Raw genomic sequence first — 23,234 nt, 5'->3', positions numbered from 1 at the left:
GAGTGTGCTTCTTCAGTCAGGATTATCTTTTGGATTTGTACTGTTCACTGTATCATGTGCTTATTGCAGCAGGAGGTCTGAAAACTAGCTTGGAGTTGGTAGATGCTACATGAGGGTAGTACCTTCTCTTATTGAAGGCTGGAGGATGTTTAATCCTGCATTTACCAAGTTGCCTTGTCTAATGTGCAGTTCTGGCAAATACTTGACTTGTGTGCATTTATAGTTCAAGTACTTCTTAATAGTTTATTATTAAACCTGATTTTAATTACTTAATTTTTGAGGACTTCAGTTTGCAGAAGAACAGAATTTCAAATCAATTTACAGAATTCTCTATGTCCCTGATGGTTGAAATAGCCTTAACTCAGCCAAGCCTAGACTAGTGACAACAGCATGCAGCGTAATGGCACTCTGTGCATCACGGACTGCAATAAGTGAGCAGTGGTGTTTTGTCAGTACTGCCCCTCTCTGTATATAAATGTTTTCATTGCATGCAGGAGAACCTGTGAAGTGGCTGTATCTAGGCACTAGCCTATAAAGTTTTCATTATTTTTATAGAGCGGAATATAACAGAATAACAGAAACAGATGGGAACTTCCATTCAGGCGTCACAGTAGGGATACTCGAACAGATGTTCATGTAGTTTTATTCTGCAAAGAACTTTGGGAAAGCAGCTGCAGAGTATTTTTACTTCTGCAAAGTTTTTCTTCAAAATATACCATTTTACAGATGGTTTTCAAAACAATTCCAACAAAAACCCTGCCCGTTTGCTTGCAAGAGAAAGGACTACTTGACACTAATTCTGTTTGGTTTTTTTTTCCCAGCCAACCTCAGCATGTGAAGAGCTGTTCTTGACAGTGTAATTGTATTGCAGAATGCTTTTAGAGAAATGCTTTCCTAAGAGTAGTAACAAGTTTCTGTTTACTCCTTGCAGTCGACCTAAAAGGCCTTCTTTTACACAAACTGAAAATGCCAGACATGAAAAACAAGCTCAGAAGTACCACCACCGTAATAAAAGAGAAGGTAAATGGCATAAACACGGTCGCACTAATGGAAGACACATGGCAAATCTTGAAATAGAATTGGGGCAATTACCCTTTGATCCAAAATACTAAGTAATTTATGGTTTAAACAAAAAAAAGACTTAATATTTCACGTGTTCTCTGGAAACTAATTGTTTTTCAACAATGCATTGAGATACAAGTTTCTCTAATTAATTTGATTTTTACAAATTCTTGTTCGAAGGCAGGAGTCAATTTGCATATTTGGTATTGTTGCTTTAACTGTTCTTTGGAAGCAACAATACTTTGGCTACCAGTGATATTGTTACAGAAACTAGGCATGCAATGACTTGCGTATGAAAAATATGCTTAATTGCATTCCATTAGTATAGTTCAAGCTTGAGTCATGCATAATGTACCAATAATTAACTTCAGTGTTTGATATACTAACTTCATCTCATCCTTAAAAAAAAGAAAAAAAAAAAAGTCTACATTATGGTAATGTATTTGTTAGTGTTTTGTAATCTTGCTTCTTGTTTTGGGGGGAGGGCTATGAGCCTGTTGAATTGTCAAGAATTTGCTGTGCTGCATTCTAATCAGCTTGCTGATTTAAGCACTTGAAATATTTTGCATATCTGCATATTGTGGAAGAAAAATAAAGAGACAGTGTGGGTAAAAGTCTTTATTTATAAAAAGAAATAAACGTAGCATAGCTGTACAGTTCTATAAATTGGTCCAGTCTTGTCTAATTTCTTACTGTTCAAGTAATCACATGGTAGCTTTGGCCTTGATGTTCCCTAGTGTTGTACGGTAGATCAGCAACTCCTCATCCCCAGTCACATGCACTGAAGTTACCTTCAAGAGGTTTGTGTGTTTTGACACAGCTGATACTTGCATAATGAGACTTTGACTTACCCAGTTCAGTCTCACTACTCCCTCCTTTCTGCAGTAAAATATCTTCTGTACTGCTATACAAAACTGAGCCCATTAGTTTGTAAGTCTAGAAACTGATCTTCAGATACGATTCATTTCAGGTTTTTTTCTTGTAGATGTAGATATGGCTTCCAACTCTTCCTTGAGGTACATGAGTGTGAAAGACAGTGGCTGTTTTCTTGTAGCCCTTTAAAGCTAGAAACGTTGATATTTCCTGTAAATGAACATATATTAGTTTTGATAGACAAAAGTGTTTGGAGAGCATCAGAACAGTGTTCCAGAGTCTTTTGGAGACTGTTAATACAGCTATCCCTGGGAACTTCTGTCCTTTATTTAGGAAAGGCTGCTAGAGAGAGCTACCCTGTTTGATTCTGTATGCAGTGTATCTTCACCAGACATTGCCATTTGAGTACATGGACTTCATAAAAGAATTGAAGGGAAGAGGTACTCTGACACAGAGGCATGTTTGTTTGTTATTGTTATGGAATTGTGTATGATTCTGGGAACAGACAGTACATTTATTTTCATATGGCGTGAGGAAAAGGCCATAAAACTTTAACATGCAAAAAGCACATAGAGTACATGTGAATGTTAAGTATACATTACTGCAATGGTATCCATGCTATATTATGGACTAGGGGGGCTCAATTCAGTTCTAAGTGTTTTTAAGAAGTTAAGGAAAAGAGTTCTTTAGTTTTCTATATCTCAATTTTCTCCTGTAACTTAACCTCAAAACTAGTTTGTTTCATCATACATTTACCATACCTGTTCTAGCACACTGAAGAAAATCAAATGACTGGGTAGTAGTGTATCATCGTAAAACTCCTTATTAAGCCAGCCAAGTGGATTAGAGTAAAATAGGTCTGCTTCATCGACATAGCTTTCATTTCCAGTTAGGTCTGGGGGACATTGAAGGAATCTCATTTTAAGAGGACAGTGAACATGGCTAGGATGAAAAACAAAACATACTTCAGGATAGACTGATAAAGACCCGAGATTTGAAATGATTCATCACCTAGATAGCTCAGTTAAAACAAAACAAAACCAGAAAAAAGATTATATTTGTTTACTCCAATGTCGTGTTTTCTTCACTTATGTGTTTTATATAAAAGCAGAAATAGAGAATGTGGATTCAGCTTTAAGCTCCTGTGAATGCTTTTAGCAGTTCACAGAAAGCAGATTTATCTCAACACAAATATAATTGCATAACATCGTTTTCTCAGATAAAAAGTTCTTCCTTCCCCTCCCAACCCCATCAGTTTTGTGGTTTGTATCTGTTTGCTTACTGGGATATATTGCAAGCTTTTTGGAATGGTGAATTCACTCACTGTGTGTTATTAATTACCTTTCCTTACCTTCCAGCAGCAGAAGTAAAGGTAAAATTAAAATAATACGTTCTGATTATAGCAGTGCATTTTAGTTTTCCTATACAAGTTACTATAGTTGAGATATATGAATTATCCTTGTAAGCCCTAAGACTACTGTATAGCTTCATACAAAACTGTCTTACAAAAACTGAGTAAAACCAGGCTCCCGAGTCTCATTCTGTGTTCTAAGCATTTAAGCTTATTTTCCCTATTCATTCGGTGTTAGCTTTATGAAAAACAAACTTCACCTACACGTTTATCCACCTCAATCAGATTTTTGGCTTTTTTTTTTCTTTTTTCAATTTCTGCTGTAGTGTCTAGATGTTAATATAATACACTGATAGCTGCTTCATTACCTGTAAAATGGAGTAGAGTGGCATGGCATCATGATGAAGACAAAAGCTTGTGACTGGTGAGAGCTGGTACAAAGATGCTGTATGTGGTTCATAACATCAAGAGAGCCTCTCTGGTGTATCAAGCCTGTATACAGGGCTGGGATTAGATTGGATAAAAGCAAGAAGCTTGCTGCAGACTTCTTCCATGCTTGTAGGTGTTTCAGAGAATATCCTAGAGAAACATTTAATTAAGTTTTAGATAAACAAATACTTAAAAGTTTCACGTGGTACCTTTGGAAACTATTAGTCATTTGCAAACAGTACCTTGCTTTGAGGTATTTTAATGTACTTCAGTCTTTACTGTTTGAATGGAAATTCAAAGATTAGACTTTGCCCTTACTGTTGGATTGAGCAGTGTAAATGTTAAGCCTATACCTGTTCTTCGGAGTCCAGAAAAAAAATTTCAAGCCCAATGTTTTATCTCTGGAGCTCAGTTTTAATTTCTTGTGAGGAAATGAGTCCATTCAGTAACTTGGATGAACGGTGTGTGGTGACTTACTGATGTGTATGTGCTTGGGTAGAGCAAGAATAAACAGTAATGGCTGCTTTGGTATGGCTGTGGTATTCTTTTATCTCCAGCATGCTGAAAGCTACAATGTTCCCTTCAGATGTTTGATATGAGTTTTACTGTTACTTGTTCCTGAGCTGCCATCCTGGTAAATGCTTATTCCTTCATCTCCCATCCCTCTCGCTCCTGTAAGAATCTAGTAATAGGAGGACAGTCCCACTCTGTGACCACCTCCATGGAATCAATAAAAACAGGCCTGCTTCAGAAATTGCTAATGTAGAACAAGTCATGTAAGTCAATCTTCAGTTAGTCCATGTTCTGACATACTGCAGATCTTTGTCTCAGATTAAAATGGAGTCCAGTAATTAATCTGTGATTTAAACATGAGTGGAAGTGGTCTATTATGTCAGTTTAAAGCCATCCACCTCCGTGTTCTAGAAACTTTACTCTTTCCTTAGTAACTTCCCAGCAGATAAGATTTAACTACAGTACTACTATTTGCAGGAAATACTTTTGTCCATGCTAAAGATTCTTATGTATTTCAGTCTCTTACCATCATTCATCCTTTTTTTCTATCTGTAAGGAAAAGTTAGGCTCGTTTTAAGAATCCTGCATTCACTACTTACTGTCTGTTGGTAAGAGTTATTTGCAGAGAAAGGTTGCGAGACATTTAAAACCAAATGCTTACCACAAAAAAACATGCAAAATGGCAGTACTGGATAGATGAACCTGAATTCTTTATGGCTCAGTGTGCTGTAATAAAACAGATACGGTACTATAGAAAGTTGAATGCATCAATTCTGTTGACAAAATGATGTTTAGAGCATGGAGGACTAGAAGAGCATTTAAACATATGAAAAAGCATTTGGCGTGTTACCAATTTAGAGTAAAAAATGCAAACTGTCACTTTTTAAGAACATTAATGAGAACAATGAAATTAAAGTTATTTGATCACTTTAAACCAAGCACTAATAAAGTGTCTGGCTACTGTGCTGTAGCAGTTAGACTGTCTAAGGATACTAGATATGATAGCGAGTACTTCACCTATTAGTTTTCTGTATTGAAAACAAAGCAAGAAAAAAAGTGGACGGTGAGCTAAGATTTACATATGCATTTGTATCTAACAAATAACATTCACTTCTGCTAATACACCTTCAGACCGTTTCCCACCTCAGCATTTGATTTTGTGTTTGGTTTTTTTGGGGGGTAGTGGGGAAAGACTTGAAATTACTGCAGAACTCTGTCTTGAGAACCAACCAGGTTCTTGGAAGACTAGAGGAGTCAAGAAGGGCTAAAAGCCAACAGGGCTACATTCAGTTTGGAGCTGGACTCAGGGAATATTTATGGCCTTGCTCCTGTTTGCTGTATTCTGTTACTACTACAGTCTGATGACAGTTTACTATTAGGTGTGCTCTAGTTTGCATATATTTTCCTGTCTCTTTTGCTTAATCTACAGTCATCAAATGACTTGTAAATGAAGTTTTGTAAGTTGAAGAACCTCTCATCTTATTGGGGATGTATTAGAGAAACAAATGATGCAGCATTTTCATTAACAGGTGACTTCTGAGTTCTGTTTTCTGACTAGTTCTGTTGTTGCTTAAACACCCTTGAGGTGATGCAGGGGTTATCAGTCATTTTCCATTGAATTTCTTGCCAAATAATTATAGTATTTCAGAATCAAATTGCTTTTAAATGTACATGTATGCTAATGATGCAAGTAGGAATATTACATACAATTCTAAAAAACGTTGCATAATTGACTCTATTTCCACACGTATTAGTATAATTATTGGTTTTCTGTCATTTAACCTGAATAACATTCTTTCTCATTCTAGAGAGGACAAATTTTGATGAAAAGAACACAAATGGTGAAAGACAGTAATTACGTTTAGAAGAAATTACCTGTATACTAACACTGTCCAAATCACTGCCCCTAGAAAGATGCAATACCGTTTTGGTGCCATCACACAGCCATGAATAAAGAAAGGCAGGTGGGTACCCAAGATAACCGGCAGTCCTTGAGTGAAGTACCAGTGCCAGGGATGAGAACCATAAAACGTTCCCAAATTCTGTAGCACGTTGAATTTCAAGAAGTTCAGCTGAACCAGTACCCACTGGGATGGTTAGGGGAAGGAAAAAAAGGGGTAAGTAAAAACAAACCCAAAAGTCAGCATCTAAACAGTAACTAGCCGTAAGTGATAGTCTCCTTTGTGCCTATGTCTTTTCTACTGAGACTTATCATGAAATTCCTAGCCTGTAAGTTCTACAGTATACTGATAACTATTGATTTACTGAGAGCTGAAGTCTGTCATTTAAAATAACTAAAGTCAATGCTCAAGGATTTGTGACTTCAGGTTTACAGGATAGACAGGACATACAGAGAGAAGTCCAATACATCTTTAAAATAACTAAACAAAGTCGTAGTACTGAGTTTAAAGCAGCTTACCTCACCAAAAAACACACGGTCAATTATTAAAGAAGTTCCCAGTGTGACCAATCTGCAAAAAAGAAAAATCGATTGCACTGCTATTGCCTGCACTGCTTATGCATCAGGTTCTACTCTTCTCCAAACTGCTGTCAAAACTCCCTGAGTAGTTATTCCTAAACTTTTAGGATTAAACCTACTTGTGGCCATTTAAGAGTGGCCGGTTGCCATCGGCCCGATATCTTTGGCACAATCCCAGGTTAACCTGGAATGCTGCTGGCATCCTGTGCTGATAACACCTCTGTAACTTCCTGCAGCATACAAACTCACTTCAAAGAAGCACGTCCCTTCTTTAAACTTTTGCAAAAGGACTTTTTTTGCACTGGTCTTCAACACAGTCAGCTTTTGTGAGTTTCTGTCTCTGCTACAGTATGTAGTGGTAACATCAATCTTAAGATGCAGCTGTGAACAGAGTGCAAATTGAGAAGGACCGTACCCAATTGGAATGCAGTAGTACAGGATGAGGTCTGCTTTCTTCTGTTCTTGTAAAAAATGACTCAGGACCAAAGGTATCCATGGGATAGCAGCAGTGGGACGAACGACAATTGCAAGTGCTATCAAACTTAAATATTTCCATCTAGAATGAAGGAACAGAAAACCAAAGAAAGCTTACCAAAACGTTTCATCAGTTAATTTGCAGACAGTGAAACTTAGCAATAGAAATATTGTTCTGTCTCTGACCAAGAGTTCTGCATGCTGCTTGGTAACTCTGATTCTCTGAATGGAGATACCTTGTTTGGCTTGGAAGGCTGCCACATACACATACACCACTGCCATATTGGCACTGGAGTTCCTAACTAGGAGCACATACCTGTTTTAAAATGGGTAGCTGGTAAACAATGGTGTGACCACATTAAGTTACTGCTGCACACAACAAGTGCATCCTTTCTCAAGTTAAATTCCTCTAAAGCTTGTAGTTTTCTGTGTAGTGATACTATGTGTAAGGGAACTGGAGAACAGGCATGTTGTATAGCAGCAACATCAGAACTTCAACACAAATTTTAGAGAAAACACCACAATTGCTGTTTCTTGCATGATCTAGAGCGCTTGATACAAAAACAAGGTGGCTTTGTTTGCTTGAAAAATTAAGATAAAAATGAGCATTTGATCTTGTTTTTGTTCTACTCAAGCCAAAGAATATCAGCACTGTTTACAGAAAGTTTCTTACCTGCTCCCCATCTTGGAACCTTTTATCGGATAGTAGCAAAGAGCAAAAATGGTGAGCAGAGTTTCCATGGTGTTTGTTAGAGTTCTGGTACAGGTGTACCACGTGAACCAGGAACACAGCTGGCAGAAGTACTGAAAACAGTTACAACAAGAGGGTGCACGGGGACAGACATTAAAACAAGTCCTGTAGCTTTAAATAAAGGCGATAACTCTTTGAGGCATGACTGAGTGTCATGTGGCCATCGTTACGCTGCAGCCACATCAATTAATCTATATAGTTTTTTTTTTAAACAGATGAAACTTACCACATACTTTGCTGTTTCTGCATTTTCAAGGTGTTTCACTAGTAAATAAAGCTTCACATCAGCGAAAGCTGCCAGAACTGCTTGCACCAGCCTGGGGACCCATATCTACATAAGTAAAGACAGAACTTTATATCTGCAACGAGTGGAAAGAGAGAATCACTGCACTAATGAATGGCTGCTCACGAACCAGACTGATGTGTCGTGCTCGTGCACTGTTAGTTATCAGAACAGAGCTCTGCGCTCTACCCAGGCAGTAACAAAAATGCACTGGCACCGAACGCTCTGCCTGTATGTTAGGCTTCGTGACAAGTGATACGTACCAGCAGCTGGACGTCATCCTTGCCCAGCAGCTGCAGAGCTTTGTAGATGCAGGCAAAGAGCAGCGGGTACGGGTAGCCCCGCAGGCGGTGCGCCCACTCCCACGTCAGGTGCCCATAATTGCTGCAGTTAAGGCCGTTTCAGTAAGGAGGAGCCGGGCCGCTCCCGGGGCATCGCGGTGCCGGGCGGTAAAGGATATCCGAAGGCCGGGCGGTAAAGGATATCCGAAGGCCAGGCGGTGCGCCACCTCCAGCGACTGCCAGTACTCGTCCGGGACGAAGCTGGTGCGCACCAGCGCGCAGTTCAGCGCCCGCGCGGCCACCGCCAGGGCCGTCAGAGCCGCGGTCCCGCCGGCAGCACCTGCAGAAGCGGAGCACGCGGGTCAGAGGCCCTTCTGGGGCCGTCCAATCCCGTCCAATCCCACGCAATCCCATCCCCTCCCCGTCGCTTACCGGCGCCCTGCTGCGCGGCGGCTCTGCCGGCGGCTCCGTACAGCACAGACCTGCGCTTGCGGAGCCGCACGGGCTCGGGGCGCCGGGCGCGCGCCAGCAGTCCTCCGGCCGCTTCCATGGCGGGGCGGGGCCGGGCGGTGGCGCACGCGCAGTCCCTCCTGCCGCACTTCCTTCCGGTCACTGCGGCGGGCGAGCGCTCCCCGCTTGGTGCAGTTCCCGTGCTTCAGGTGAGGGGCAACGCGCGGGAGCGCCGAGCGTGTGTTCTGCCTGGCTCGGGGCCTCACGCGCGTGTCCGTGTGTGTCCGTGTGTGTGCGGTGCAGGTGCGGCTCCGACCGGCAGCAATGCGGGGGCGGCCGCCTTTGCCGCACGTGGTCGTGGCGGTGGCGCTCGGCGTGGTGAGCGGGGTGTACATCTACCGGCCCATCTTCCAGCCGCCCGCGGCCCAGCAGAGCCCGCCCGGTCCGACGACTGACGCTCAGCCCGAGAGGAGGCCCTGAGGGAACCGCGTCCCGCCCTGAGGGAACCGCGTCCTGCCCTGAGCAGTCGCTGCTGCGCCGTGTGCAGATGGCGCCGGGCGGGTCCCCGGGGCCGCCCCACAGCGCTGTGCCCGCGGGAGGGGACGAAGCGCGGTGCCGGCCCGCAGGGACGGTGTGTTGTGATGTGCATAAAGCTCTGAGCGCTTGGAGGTACGTGTTTGTGTCTGAGTAACCGTCAGGGACCTGGACAAAGAAGGTCATCGTCGTGTTTCCCATCGTTTTCCAGTTTCCCCTGGTGCCCCTGTGGGTTCCCCTGTCCCGATCCCCCCACACTGATCGCTCCGTTTGTGCCTCATCCAGCTCCTCATCCAGCTCCTCATCCCCGCCATCTGCTCTGCTGTGCGGGCGGTTGTGCACAACCTGGCCGCGGGTTGTGCTCCCCTGCATCAGTATACACACACACACACGTGGCCCACATGTGCACACAGACAGTTCTCAGTCCTCTCCTACAGTTAACGAGGAGAAAAGTGCTGCTTTGGCTGCTGCCTGTGAGGCCTTGTGTGGCTGCTCGGGGCAGCACCTCGATGTGTGGCTGTCAGGGTTGTAATGTGTCTAAAAAGGAATCCCGAGATACTGCTCTGAGAGGAACTTTTGTCAGGTGTTGGCAGTGAAAGCGGCCTCCGTTTGTCCTGAGAGCAGTCATCGCCTCGCTCAGTGTGCTCTGATCTGAGCCCAGTGTTGCAGTTGGAGGCAGTGGGTGGGCCTCATGGAGGTGGGGATGAGAGGACAGTGGGAACCATAATGGCTTGAGTTGTTGGAGACCTTAAAGCCTATCCAGTTCCCATCTGTGCTGGGTGCTCCCAGCTGAGACTGCCCAGGGCCCACCCAGCCTGGCCTCCAACACCTCCAGGGATGGGGAACCCACAGCTCTGGGCAGCAGTGCCATTGCCTCACCGCCCTCAGAGTGAAGGATTTCTTCCTAACATCTGACCTAAACATCCTGTCTTTAAATTAAAGCCATCCCCCCTTGTGTTATCACTATCAGACCATGTAAAAAGTCATTCCCCCTCCTGCTTGTAAGCTCCCTTGAAGTACTGGAAGGCCACACTGAGGTCTCCCCAGAGCCTTCTCCGAGCTAAACTAAACGAGCCCACTGTTCAGTCTCTTCACAAGAGGTGCTCCAGCCCTCGGATCATCCCCATGGCCATCCTCTGGATCCGCTCCAGCAGCTCCGCATCCCTCCTGTTTGGGAGGCACAGACAAAACCACGGTGACTCTCACCTGGCCATGAGGGACGGCCACAAAGCAGCGGTGTCGATCAGCACAGAAGTGCTGAGGCACCTCCCGTGTGAGGGGAGCCCGTACTGGAAGCGAGGGGCCCGTCGGGCGGCTCCGCGGCGCGGCTCGGCCCGGTGCCCTGGCGCTCAGCCCGGGGAAGGGGGCGGCCGGGGCGGTGCTGCCTCCAACGCTGCCCCGCGGCCGGGCGGGGCCGCTCGGCGCCTGCCCCTACCCCACGGGAAGTGATGTTGCTCCGGCGGAAAACGCGCCCTTACCGCCCGGCCGGGCAGGTGCGGAGCGACGCGGCGCTGCCGGAGGTACGGGGCGGCGGGGCCGGGGCGGCAGCTCCGCTGCGGGATCCGTACGGAAACGATCTCGGTGCGAGCCGTGTGGGTGGGGGTCTCGAGCTGGGGGTGGGGGGGGAAAGGTGATTTCATCTCGCTTCTGAAGCCGGCAAACGGGTGGGTGCGACAGAGCGGCCTTAGCGCTGCGAGAATCACGCCGCCTGTCTCGGGCTGTCTGCGAGCTCGAGCCCGGGCAGCACGGAGGGTCGTCGTGTGGCGTCCCCGAGCGTCAGGGAGCAGCGCGGCCGCGGCTGTGCGCTCCACGCGTGTCCCCGCTGCGGGCACGGCTGCGGCGCTCGGGCCCCGCTGCGCGGTAGCTGGCAGCACGCACTTGTACAACGAGAGGTGAGGTGCGCGTCTGAATGCGGGGTTTCTGCGAATGGGAAGTTGAGGGAGCTACGTAAGCGTGTTTCGCCTGTTAAGCGCTAATAGCCTTGCGTTGGAGGATCGGCACATCTGCTGCTGCTGCTGCTTTTCGAGCTGAAGGGTGCGGGAGGCTGTCTGGGCCTGATTTGCAATGCTTGGGGGAAATGCTTTGATGGTCTGAGATCTAAGGAAAGCTAAATCCATCAGGAAAGCTCTGTTTTTCTAGCTCTGTAAGCAGCTAGATCGTATTCCAACATAAGCGGTGGCTTTTATGCTACTGGCAAAGGATAAAGGACCTGCCGAGGACTGCCAGAAACACCCTCCCTTGGGTTTTGTCTCTCAGGTGGATTTGGAGCTTTTTGATTGCCAGCAGTTTCCATAGTGATTAGCATTTACAAGTTTTCTTCAGATGTGTGCTTGGAGTGAGGATCCCTCCTGAGCGTTACTGGAGAGGCGATCCTTCGCCGTGTTCTCCGTTTTTATTGAAGCTCTACAAAATGCTTATTGATTTTTGTGTGTAAAACGTATTAATAGCACCAGGTGGTTTCTAAGGTCTGACCCTCACGCCTTTCCTTGGCAGTGTATTCTTACACGGAGTCGTCTTCTCAATCCTTGTTCTTTTCATGGACATGGAGTATTTAGTTGCTGTTTGAAGTGTTTTCCAGCCAGGAGAAAGCACACAGCACGATATACACTTCAGAGGCTGACGCAGACTTGTAGGAGCAGTAATTGTGATTGTAAGTGGGTGTCTCTAAAGCGTGTTTGAAAAGGTGGAAGAAAGAACAACACATTCATGTGTTTCTGGTTCAGCGTTCTGATTTTACACCTCCTTAACGTGTTGGGGAAGGAGCTGGGTGGGGGCTGGTGCTACAGCATACACTGGTGTTTGTACAGCTAAGAACGTTTCTCATCCGTGACCAGATATCTAAAACCAAATTGTAAGTTTGTTTTCATCTCCATCGTTACACGTTATTTTATCGCTTGACTGCATGTTTCCTTTCAAAGAGCAGATTAGTGAGATAAAAAAAGTTTTTCAGTAGCTTTTGGCATTGAGTGTTACGAGCAATAATCCTTGTGCGTCACCTTTGGATTTCCAGCTGCTCTGTCACTGCCATGTGCCCGCTGTGCTGCATGGCGGCCGTCAGTTCCTCTGCCAGTGGTCAGAGCGGCCCCAGGCCTGCACAGCCAACCTGTGCCAGGAGCTGCACCCTGTGGGCAGCAACAGCCTGCAAAGTCTGTTTGGAAGCAGGCACCGTGGGCACTGGGGATGGAATACAAGAAGCGAGAGCTCTTTTCTCTCCTGTTACTTAATGGTTCACCAGCACAATTTAAAGACAGCTTGTTGTAATACATCCAACATGTTTTAACAGTTAATCCAAACACTCTCTTCAGTGTTAAAGCTTTATTGTGACACTGCACTGCACATGTGGTCTGATCCAGCAGATTCTGATTTTTTTTCTTATTCCTTGATTTCAAAGGGCTACCCACGTGTTTATAGGCAAGCACTTGCTGGTCTGGGTAGGTCAGGTGCTCAAGAACTTGCTTTCAAGCCCGAGTCTTGTGGGGCCCGCCTTTGTGCTATTGTGTTTGTGGATCTGACTTCAGACATGTCTGAAAAGCATTTCCTTAAAGCAGCACGATTTAAGGAATAGTTATTTTAAAAGCAGCTCCTTTACAGAGCAAAAACTCTTTTCCCCCTGTATTTATACAAATGTATTCCCAACTTGTCTTCCTATGGGAACTGCATCTGATTATGAGAGAAAACTGCAACCGTCAGGAGCCTGGGCTGACTCGTACCGCATTAAATCAGCTGTGATCAGATGCTTTTATCTCCACTGGAGGTAAAGCCATGATGAATTAGGAGTGTTAGCCTCTAATTTCATTACTGGAGTATCGTTGTATTGTTTTCTTTTCATAAATAATACAACAGAATTTACTTGTGTTTGCTGTAATAAGCAGTCTCAACTTCCGTGATTTATTCTCTGATATAATAAACTTTGAAGATTAAATTCTGGCATACGTGTATATTAAAATGTGACATGAAACCAGCATAATTTTTTCCTGTCATGTTGCTGTTGCTTCACGGAACTGAAAACAGTCTGATATGTATATGAGATTTTTGCATGGTGCCAGATGTTGGAATCCTGTTCGTGTTCTGGCCAGCGCTTTGGAGCTGACCTGGCAAGTATTTTGAATTACTAAAGCAAAAAGCACGTATCGCTGCTTTTGTGGCTTCAAAATTATATCAAGATGTAAACCAAGGCATCCACTTTGTCCCGAGTTTGTGACCCCGTATCTCCTAGCTGTTCCCCTTCTCTATGGCTGACAATCTCACTGAAGAGAAATGGGTGAGATGAAGCACAGCAGAGGAGGGCCGTTGTGGAAGGCAGAGTGCAGGCTGCTGGGGAGGTAGGAAAGGGGTAGGAAACAGCAGAGGAGATAGGAGCTGAGTAGGAGGAGTACAGCATTTCTAGAAGTTTGTGGTGTGCAGTGGAAAAAAGAGCTGGTAGAGATATGAGCGGGCTTTTAAAATGAAAGTTGAGTTTGTGGGTGCTTGCAAGTAGGATTTTGAAACTCGCTCTAAGCTCCTGCAGTGATTCTTTATGTAAAGCAGGTACTTAAATGAAAGGACAGTAAGGATGCTGTGTATCTGTATTTAGATCAGGTAGTGCAAAGAACAAATGTGAATCAAGCTGAAGCATGGGTAAAAACATCAAAGCAGCCTTCAAAATGGTATTGATATAGACTTGCAAAACATTGCAAGTCCTTTCCAAGGAAGTTGTAGTGCACATTCCTTTACATTGCTACAACAGATTCCTACAAAGCTACTACATTTTTCAATTAAAAAGTATGCTTAGTTGTCAGCCCTCCTGATATGTAGATAAAGATCACTGATCTCAAAGGAGACTTGTAGCTCTTCAGGCTGAAGATAGAGACATCAAGTTATTAGTGTGCAGTTACAGCCATGGACTGAAATGCAGGCGCTTCTGTCTGCATACATTACTGGGCATGGTGCTCTTCTCATGAAACCAGGCACATGCTTCATAAGGATTTATAGCTCGAGGAACCATCATCTCACTTAAAATGAGCTGCAATGTGTGAAATAGATTAAATATTAATATACTTAGGTTAAATATTCCTCCTTTAAGTACAGGTGATGTAATATGAACAATGTAAGTGTTGCCAGAAATGCTTTTTCTTATATACAAAACTACCCATATTTTTCAGTCCAGATGAATAATTATGGTTATTCTTGCAAATAGCTGTTACATTTTATTTCTCTTTTAAATTCAGAACTTTTTCTTTGCCCTTTCCTGGTGTTTTAGCATCTTGTATTTAGATGCGGTATTTTCTCTAGTATGTTCTTGCTAGTATTTCAGAACTTTATCAGAGAGCATGAACCTGATTCAGGAATTAAAACATCATTTTACATTTGCCTTTGGATCTAGAGCAGACACGGACACTCCTGCAGGATAAACTGTAACTACACTGACACTAATAGAAATTGATGGGGGCACAGTAAGTTCAATAGAAGTGACAAACCGATGAGATCCACTTTGTTTGAGATAAGTTTACTCATCTCGTATGAGATATTAACCTGTCCTTCAAATGTAAACAGTTTTGCTTTCTGGAAGCAGAACTTAAGCAGAACTTTGATTTCCTGTTAAAGATACGGTAGTTTTCTTTCAAGGTTTTCCAAAGTGCTGATGCCGAGACCACGTTTACAGTGAAGGATTCCTGTCTTCAGGCAGTAAGATGTTCCATGAGAACAAAACTGATGCGTATATCTGTTATTTTAGTGGTTAATAAGTTTTATTCTTGAAGAGACTCTGGTTGCCCTTGGAAGTTAGCCATCTGGTGCTGTTATCAGAGGAGGCTATTTTTTATGAAGCTGTTTCCTGTTTAGAAAGCTGCTGCCCTTAAAAGTACTGATACTTAATCTCCTGCAGTGCTGAAAGAAAGCTTAGAAATGGTCGCAAGTAGCTGTCTAGACTGGCTTTCAGTTGAAACAGAGGAACATGGGTGTTTTGCTTCAAAATGTGGTATTGCAGAATATTTTAGCCCACGTGCCTTTTGGCTTGCAGGAGAGCCTGCTTGACCTGCTTTCGATTTGCTTGCTGAAGGGGTGTTTTGTGACTTGGTGCTGACAGACTTCAGCTGTTACTTTTCTAATGTGAAAACTGATCTTAGTATGAGTTGCCTTTTCTTTCTTTACATTCTTGCTTGGTTCTTGATGCAAGGAAAGGAAAGTACTAGTTGTTCAGTATAAAGAAATTTGTACCCTCCTGGGTCTGCTTAGTTCCATCCTCATATATTGGCGTGTTGTTTTGCTGTGTTTATGGGCTGCTTGGCATTAAGTAAGTAGGAGTCCTGGAGCACTTGTCCTTTTGAAGACAGTCTGAGAGAACTGGGCTTGTTCAGTCTGGAGAAGACAAGGCTCCAGGGAGATGTCTTGTGACCTTCCAGTATTTAAAGGGAGATTATAAACAGAAGGGAAATCAACTTTTTATGTAGGTAGATAGTAATAGGACAAGGGAGGATGATTTTATACTGAAGGAGAGGAGATTTAGATTGCATGTCAGAGGAGAAGGTTTTCACTGAGAGCTGGTGAGTTGATGGCACAAGCTGCCCAGAGAGGCTGTCGATTCTCCACCCCTGCAGATGTTTGAAGCTGGGTTGGATGGGGCCCTTGGCAGCCTGGTCTGGTGCTGATCGAGTGATTGACAGCCCTGCCCACGGCTAGATGATCTTTGGGGTCCTTTCCAACCCAAGCCATTCTGTGATGCTAAGTGGCACATGACAGCAGCTCACCTTTCCATTGCAGCTCATCCCATCAGCTCCTCTAATTTTTTCCATTGTCTTTTCATGAGAAGTGGCCTTTCTTCCAAGCACAGGACTGACGTTCTTTTTACACTTGTAGCACTCTGCCCATACCAATTAACATGCTCTTATTTTTCTTTTACTTTCTTTCTCCCCTCTTTTTTTTCTGCATTTTGTGGGATATTGATCCCCCTCTGAAGTAATTACTGTTAGCATTTGATCTGTCTCTTTTTGAAGTCTGCCAGCATATTTGCAGTGCCAGCGTGTGTGTCCCAGTGGCTGTTTTTCCTCCTTTTGCATTTGTTAAAAGTTTCCTCTTTGATTCCAGGAGAAGTTTTGTGGCACAGATAAGATTTGTGGATGCTAATGAGCACCATTACCCTGCGCTGCCTGCTGGTTGTTCTCATTCTGCAGTCTGACAGGGCTGTTCAGGAGCATCTGCTATATGTGCGTGTGAAGGCTGTGCTGTGGCTGTCAGTAAAAGCGTGCTGAGCTCTCAGTGTGTGTTGGAAACAGCCATTAACCATTCAGAAGAACAGATCCCAGCAGAATCTGGGGGCAGGGAAGCAGAGCAGTTGACACTGCAGTCGGGTGAGTTTGCAGCCTTTGGCTTTGGAAACATGGAAGAATCATCTGTAGGATCATCTGAGGTGCGCGATTTCTAGATCCTTTCACCTCCATTTTTATTTCCAGTGGCAGATGCCCAGATTCCTGTGGGAATTGTGGTCAGACAGGTAACGATTTGGCATTTTCTTCTTGGGGAAACACTTGCTAGGGACTGCCTGGACAACTGTAGCTTTTCTTAAGAGTACAGATTATACAAAGGCAAATTTTCTCATGCTCAGGACGAACAATGCTTTATGCTGTCCTGTGTTAGATCTTCCTCCAGCTTCCTCCTGCATTCCTAGACCTGTATAGCACTGATTGTTTTTACAAGAAGGCTGTAAATTCCAGGCACTTGAATTGTCGTTTTCATACAACCTGTTCATAACTCTTGTTTAAATTAAAAAAAAAAAAAAAAAAAGGCATAAAGATTTCTTAAGCAAACAGTTGGCTGTTCCTCAGTAGAGCTCCAAACAGCATTCCACAGCTGCAGGATGTTTTGAACCCTTCCCTCTCTCTGTCGTGAGCTCCCAGGCCTGGATGGCAGTGTGAGGAGGGCTCACCAGGGACTGTTCCTTACCCTCCAAAGCCCACAGCCGCACTGCACTCAGCTGTTGCTGCAGTGTTTCTAACACCCTGCAGACGTGTTGGTTTGGAAACAGGGAATTCAAGTAACTGAACTCTGATGTTGTGGTTTATAAATGGTGCCCACTGCTTCAATACCAACTCTGCAGTTTGAGATCAATGTAGCTTCGCCTAGAGAAAATGACATTTATTTCAACTGTGCCTTCCCAGCCAAGTGTTACTGTTTTTAATAAAGCCCCTTTTCTGGAGGGGTAGAGTGGGAGTTGGTGGATGTTCTTCATGCCAGGTTGGTGAGAAGGAAGTTAAGCAGCCTCGTTTAGTTCTGAAATCAAAAGCTGGAGTCTGGAAATTATTTATGGATGACTTTCCCCTTAAAGGTGGCCAAAGCCTTTCTGTGGAACGGCTCAACCTGCTTACACACTGCTGGCTGGACCTGCAGCCACGCAGCTTGTGCTCAGCACCCCACTCCTGGGGCTGCTTGCAACATAGCAGAGCTGTTGCTTTGTCAACGCTCCTTATCCTGTTCCTCCTTCTGCAGTTACCAGACATCCTTGGGTGCTTGTGGTCGGAGTATTTCTTCACTATAAGCAAATGTGCTGGTATTGATCAGGGGAGCAGTTAAAGAAGAAAAAGTTCACTGTGACAAAAACTGAGTGCCAAAGTCTTGAACTGTATATGAGAGCAGAAACAGGGCTTAGAGTTTCTTCAGCTGCAGGGCAATGATTGCAGGTTGGAGTAACCTGTGACAAAATGACAAAAACTGGAAAAATGCTGAGGCAGTGTGGGAAAAAGTTCCACCTCAAATAGTCGTTTACCATCTCAGTGTAACAAAATGTGTATGTTTGCTGTGGGAAGAACAATTCATGTCACCTCAGTTCCCAGCAAACAAGGTGAGGTAGTGGAGCACTGCAGCAAATGAGTTAAGATTTTGGAGTTGTCTGTCTGGTAGACGAATGCATTAAGGATACCTTAAATTCTGCAGCCAGCTGTCTGCAGCACTTGGTAAGTGGCAAGGCTGGTGAGCAGTCTTACAAACCTTCATTTCCTTTCTTACTCCTCTGCTCTTGAAACACTGTGTGGAGACAATCTGATATGCAAAAGTGTTGTGCAAGGTAACCTGCTGTCTGTGAACAGAGCTCAGCCCTGTTCAGTGCTGCATGGTGGGTCTGTCACTCACTGCACCTCTGTCTTCCAGTCCCCTGCAGTGTGAGCAGTGGCTGTGAGAGGAGCCTTGGGCAGGGGCCTCCAGCCAACAAGTGCCTTGGTGCCGGGCCTGGGGGCACACATTGGGTCTGCTGTGCTATCGTGGGCCCCGATGGAGGGACTTGCTGAGGATTTTCCATGTTCAATCAATCTCTTATCTCACTGACTTAAAGTATGTGGAAGGTCTGCATGTCTCACAGGATTGAGGGGGACATGCAGATTTTGCTGCAGTGGTGCAGAAAGTTCCTGGCACCGTCCTACTGCAGCTTCATTGTTGGAGCTGAGAGCCCCCCGAGGGCTGGGTGGGATCCATGAGCCCCGGCACTGCCCCAAGGCTCTCTATCCCCTGCCCTCATGTAGTGCTCAGCATTGGCTTGTCTAGAGGTGGCTCTTTCTGTCCCCTGTAGAGGTGTAACACTGGGTGCAAAACTGAAATTCTCCATGAGGTTTCGGTTGCTTTTAGTACTTGCTGTGCTTTGTTACAATAAATAGGCTTCTGTATTTGCTGTATTTTATTTGTATTTTCAATAAAACATACTGCAACTTCCATTTCCCTATGACAAGAAGCAGGAAGGTTGGGAATTTAAAGAGGGACTTGGTTTGTTACCTGGGTTGGGGAAGTCTGGTTGTCTGTGTTGCTTGGTTTTAAAAGGAGGGAAAGAGATCACTTGATCAGTCAGCAAGACCACATGACAAGCAGCTGAATGTAATTAGGTGGGCAGGGAGGTGGTGCAGGCCCACAGCTTAGCATGCCAGTGCAAGTTTTAGAGCTATTCTTTTAGGCTACGCTGTTTTGGTTTTATTTTATTTCTCTGCTGATATTCTTTGCAGATGATCAATGCCTGTTTCTGCATGACTATGGTATTCAAGAGATCTGGACTGGGCCAGGAAGCTCTGTGCTGAGGTACCCCTGGAAAGCTACAGGTCTACTCGCAGCTGTTAAGCATAGGTATGTACGAATTTCCCCTCTCACTTATTTCAGTAAGATTGATTGCAGTGTTTTTCTTGAGCTGACAGTTGTCCTGTACCAACTGTTACTGTGTTAAGAGTTTTGAAACAATGTTTCTGACACGGGCTGTGATGGTGTTGATTTGAGATACTTGATTTAACATAGATGAATCTTGGTGGTCTGGATGGAAAAGTAAACTTAACATTGTGGAGTATGCTGATTTGTGTGAGTCATAGCTGCAGTTTGGGCATTTAAAACCAAAACCTCTTCAGTACATCTTGTGTCTTTTTGCTATCTGTTTTTGGCAATTGGCACGTATTTGGGGCCATATTCAATCCATCTCACTGAAGTAAATTGGAAAGACAGGGGCAGTGGTGGTAGTAACAGTGACAGAGGACCCAAACAGGGTACAGAGAGAGGAGAGCATTCCCATGAGGGTGGTGGTGTCAAAGCTTAAAAGCAAAAGAAACAAAACAAAAAGTCCCCCCAGATTATAATGTTTTAATTTTCTTCTTAGACAACTTCCTGGGTTAGTTTGGGCTCACTGATCTGGATTTCATCCCTTAGTAGGAACACTGGAGATAAATCAGTGTGAGGTAGAGGAAAAGCTGGCTATGTTTATCAATAAGATTAAAATGGCTGCAGTGACCGATGTCAGGATTCGGTAACAAGAGGTGCCATTTCTGATCCCAGGCTGTCAGCCTGCATTTCCCACTCCATTATGCCAAACTTCCTCTCTAGTTGGAGGGCAGAATTAGACCTTTGATGGTAAGATGTGCTGTGCAAATATCGTCTCATGATACAAACAATATAACTCAGTATCTGTAGATGTTGTTCTGCTTGAACTCCATCCCTCATATTTATTCCCATGTTCTCATTAACTTAACTTACACTTAATAAAATGGTCCTTTAGTGTGGTGGGTTTTTAATTGAGTTGTGCATCGCTGTGTTTGTTCTCATGTATAATAAATGTGTTGGTAATAAAAGGAATAAAAAAGTATGCTGCATAGACTGACATATTTAATTAATGAAATAAAACAGGCTGCAAGGAAACATGAGAGCTTATCTAGTGTGTAGTCCTTTCAGTCAGATGGTAAATGGCTTCGGTCTTAATTAATGATAAAGACATTGTGGGGTGGGATAATATTACTGTGTTTTGCTTCTGTGTCTCTGTGATTTGGTCATTCCTTGTCACCCCAAGCATGAGTTTGTCATCAGGTGGCCTTTCTAGGCTGGGTGTCAGCGTTTTTCACATTGTGGACTGAAATTCCAGTTTTTGCAGACTGTGACTAACTGTGGAGGAGCTGTGCAGAGCACAGACAACTGTAGTGAACTCCATGTCTGTGGGAAGGTCACAAGACTTTCCCAAGGTTGTAATTGGTGTCTAGCACAGTCTTAAGATGATTTTTCTAGTCCAAATCATCAGCCCTAGACTTGCATTTGTGGGAGAAAAGTGACAAATTAATCAATTCAGCTACACAAATATGCTTTCTTGCTGTTTCCTTGTAGGTATCTACAGCATATGGAAAAGCTTATATAAAATAATAGGGGAAGGATTTCTGTAAGCACTGATGCTGACTTTGTGCCATTTATTTCTCTGCTGAGCTGGGAAGGAGTTTTTGTCACAGTTGCCTCGTAGTGTGCTGCTGAATACTGCTTGTCATTTACTGCATTATAACTGCATTTTGAATATTTTACCTCATAGAAACACTTCATAGAAATTGCTGTAAGGGGTTAGTCTCATAGCATCAATTGTTTGAGAACTAAATTTTGATACTGAGGTTCTGTTGTATAGAGCAAAGCGATGTTGTAGTGCATGGTGCTGTCACTTTCCCTCCCCATCCTTCCCATGCCTTTGGGACTGTCACAGCACTACTTTAAGTGAAACAACCTGAGTAATTAAGCCAGGTAAAGACAAACTTGGAATCTAATTCACCTGGATTTGTAAAAGAATGGCATCAAATACAGAGTGTAGGTATTTTTTCCTTTAAAAAATATTGGGAAAAAAAGACCAACAGAAGTTCTAAAACAATAGAAAATAAAAAGAATGAATTAAAAACATCTTATAAGCTGTTCATGGGAAATAGTGCGGAGCATGTCTTGGTGTGATGAGGGAAATAAGCTCCTGTCCAAGGGAAGCTGAAGTAACTTTGTAAGGAGGAGAACTTAGGGTAATGCTTCATTGGTTTAGTATGGCTTTGTAAATGGGAAATAATACAGCCCCTGCTTCTGAATTTTGTTTGAACACTCTGTCGTAGGAATAGTTTCTTTATAAAAATTCAGCTTTAATACATTATGCTGTGGCTGTCAGAAGCAGAACTGGGATCTTTGTGACAGGAAAATCTTGGGGAGTGAGTAGGTTGCTCCACTGCAGTCAGTGAGGCTGCTCCGTGTAATGCTGAGGTGTTCTTTTTCACTTCACAGAATTTGTTTTTACTGGAGTCTCACTACTGATGGGTTTTAATTTTATTTTTTTCTGTCTGTGGGAAATAGAAGTGATTTAAAGTCAAGCCAAATACCTCAAATGGAAGCTGATGTTTTAATAGAAGATGAAAGAGCAGTGCCTAGTTTAATGAGTGCTTTCAAATAAAAGTCTCTTTGGACAGTGTGTTGCCAGTTTCTTGTGACTTGTGGGTACTCCAAATAATGTAGTACATAAAAAAAATTAGCCATCACTGCATGAGGTGTCAGTTTGCTTGCAATATTTTGAGTCTTCAGAAGTATGCAAAGCTTTTTGGTTACAGTTCAGTCGAGAAAGCACAATTTGGATCCAGTGTGGCATGGTAACTACATATGGGATTCCTTAATGCAGTCTTGCTTAACTTGCACTGCTTGGATCAATTAGAGCAGTCTAACTGGCAATTCATTTTCTTAGAATAACTTCATATACTTTTTCCTGGAGCTCTGGTAATAGAGATGGCTGTTCTGTAAGCTCACAATTGCTAAGCTGTGTATTGGCAGAAACATTCTGAATAGTGACTTAAGTTGAAAAGTTACGGGACTAGAGGTAGGAAATTGCTTGTTATCGTATGTCAGACTGCTGTTAAAGTGAAACTTGGGGTCACTATGTCTGCACGAAGCTGTAAGAAAGAATTTTGCAGGAGGGCATTTGCAGCATGACAAACTGGCAGCAGCTGCCAGCTTTCAGCTCAGCATCTGTCTGCTGGCCTTCTCCTAGCCTGAGATTAACTGACATGATGAGCAAGGACACGCTGTGGCAGTAGGCTTGTGATTCCTTATGCTTTCCTTGCAGGGCTCACGCTTATCTCCATGACAAGTGAAAAATTGTGGTTTGCCGTGCTGCTTGTCTGAGCAGCCTTTGCTGTATATCAAGGCTTAACTATAATTCACGCTCCAATTTGAGATTCTGATCAGAGGAGCAAGATAAATTGCTGAATTGGCAACTCAGGTTGAAAAACAAGCAGCTTTTTGAGTAGCAGCTTTGTGTTGTGCAGTTCAGCCCACTTAACTGATGCTGCTTTTGAATGATCCCTTCCCTCTGCTCTAGAATACAAATTGAGCAAACATTTTGCCAAAGCACTGTCTGAATATTTTGGCACATTGTACAGCCTCAGCAGAGAGCTTGGAAAGCGCAGATATGCGCTGCAAGAAGCACAAGATGTGATGACTTATTGAAATAGGCTTATTTTTCAATTCTTACAAAACACACAACAAAAAAA

At 43.8% G+C, this 23,234-nt stretch overlaps 3 protein-coding genes across 13 annotated transcripts in view; 2 read left to right on the top strand and 1 right to left on the bottom strand.

Annotated features, from left to right (window-relative positions):
- The window catches only part of LOC140256646 (cell cycle progression protein 1), a 30,207-nt gene extending 26,581 nt beyond the window's left edge, over window positions 1–3,626 (top strand). For 3 of the 5 annotated variants that reach the window (XM_072345317.1, XM_072345314.1, XM_072345318.1), the window contains one exon: window positions 932–3,625. In XM_072345317.1, coding sequence (XP_072201418.1) covers window positions 932–1,112 — 181 coding nt within the window. In that variant the 3' untranslated portion in view covers window positions 1,113–3,625. Of the gene's footprint in view, window positions 1–931 lie in introns of all 5 variants that reach the window. The other 2 variants (XM_072345316.1, XM_072345315.1) reach the window with 1 other exon arrangement.
- On the bottom strand, window positions 1,666–9,263 carry PIGB (phosphatidylinositol glycan anchor biosynthesis class B). 2 transcript variants are annotated; one of them, XM_072345322.1, is made up of 12 exons: window positions 8,929–9,263; window positions 8,701–8,836; window positions 8,479–8,596; window positions 8,159–8,263; window positions 7,855–7,985; window positions 7,123–7,263; window positions 6,648–6,699; window positions 6,104–6,315; window positions 4,890–4,954; window positions 3,655–3,865; window positions 2,697–2,877; window positions 1,666–2,145 (listed from the first exon to the last, which is right to left on the bottom strand). In XM_072345322.1, exons 1-12 carry the CDS (start codon window positions 9,044–9,046, stop codon window positions 2,029–2,031), a joined length of 1,587 nt encoding a protein of 528 aa, XP_072201423.1. In that variant the 5' UTR covers window positions 9,047–9,263; the 3' UTR covers window positions 1,666–2,028. The 2 variants fall into 2 exon arrangements, with proteins under 2 accessions (XP_072201423.1, XP_072201425.1); XM_072345324.1 differs by having other exon boundaries at window positions 3,655–3,778.
- RAB27A (RAB27A, member RAS oncogene family) overlaps window positions 9,077–23,234 on the top strand; it is a 30,234-nt gene continuing 16,076 nt past the window's right edge. Inside the window, exons 1-2 of one of the 6 annotated variants that reach the window (XM_072345327.1) lie at window positions 9,077–9,155; window positions 19,437–19,554. The gene's annotated coding sequence lies outside the window, so the exon portion shown is untranslated. Of the gene's footprint in view, window positions 9,156–10,887; window positions 11,062–11,250; window positions 11,373–16,619; window positions 16,806–19,299; window positions 19,320–19,436; window positions 19,555–23,234 lie in introns of those variants that run through there. The other 5 variants (XM_072345325.1, XM_072345328.1, XM_072345329.1 and 2 more) reach the window with 5 other exon arrangements.

Source organism: Excalfactoria chinensis, chromosome 10, assembly GCF_039878825.1.
Source record: "Excalfactoria chinensis isolate bCotChi1 chromosome 10, bCotChi1.hap2, whole genome shotgun sequence".
Taxonomy (NCBI): Eukaryota; Metazoa; Chordata; class Aves; order Galliformes; family Phasianidae; genus Excalfactoria; species Excalfactoria chinensis.
This window is presented reverse-complemented; position numbering and strand designations above follow the sequence as displayed.

Excerpts from the sequence above, each read along its gene's own strand:
- PIGB (XM_072345322.1), bottom strand. The coding sequence starts at position 9,046 with ATGGAAGCGGCCGGAGGACTGCTGGCGCGCGCCCGGCGCCCCGAGCCC. Across the intron at positions 8,597-8,700 it reads GCGCACCGCCTGGCCTTCGG|TTATGGGCACCTGACGTGGG; the intron begins ATATCCTTTACC and ends TAACTGCAGCAA. Across the intron at positions 6,316-6,647 it reads ACCGTGTGTTTTTTGGTGAG|TGGGTACTGGTTCAGCTGAA; the intron begins GTAAGCTGCTTT and ends TAACCATCCCAG.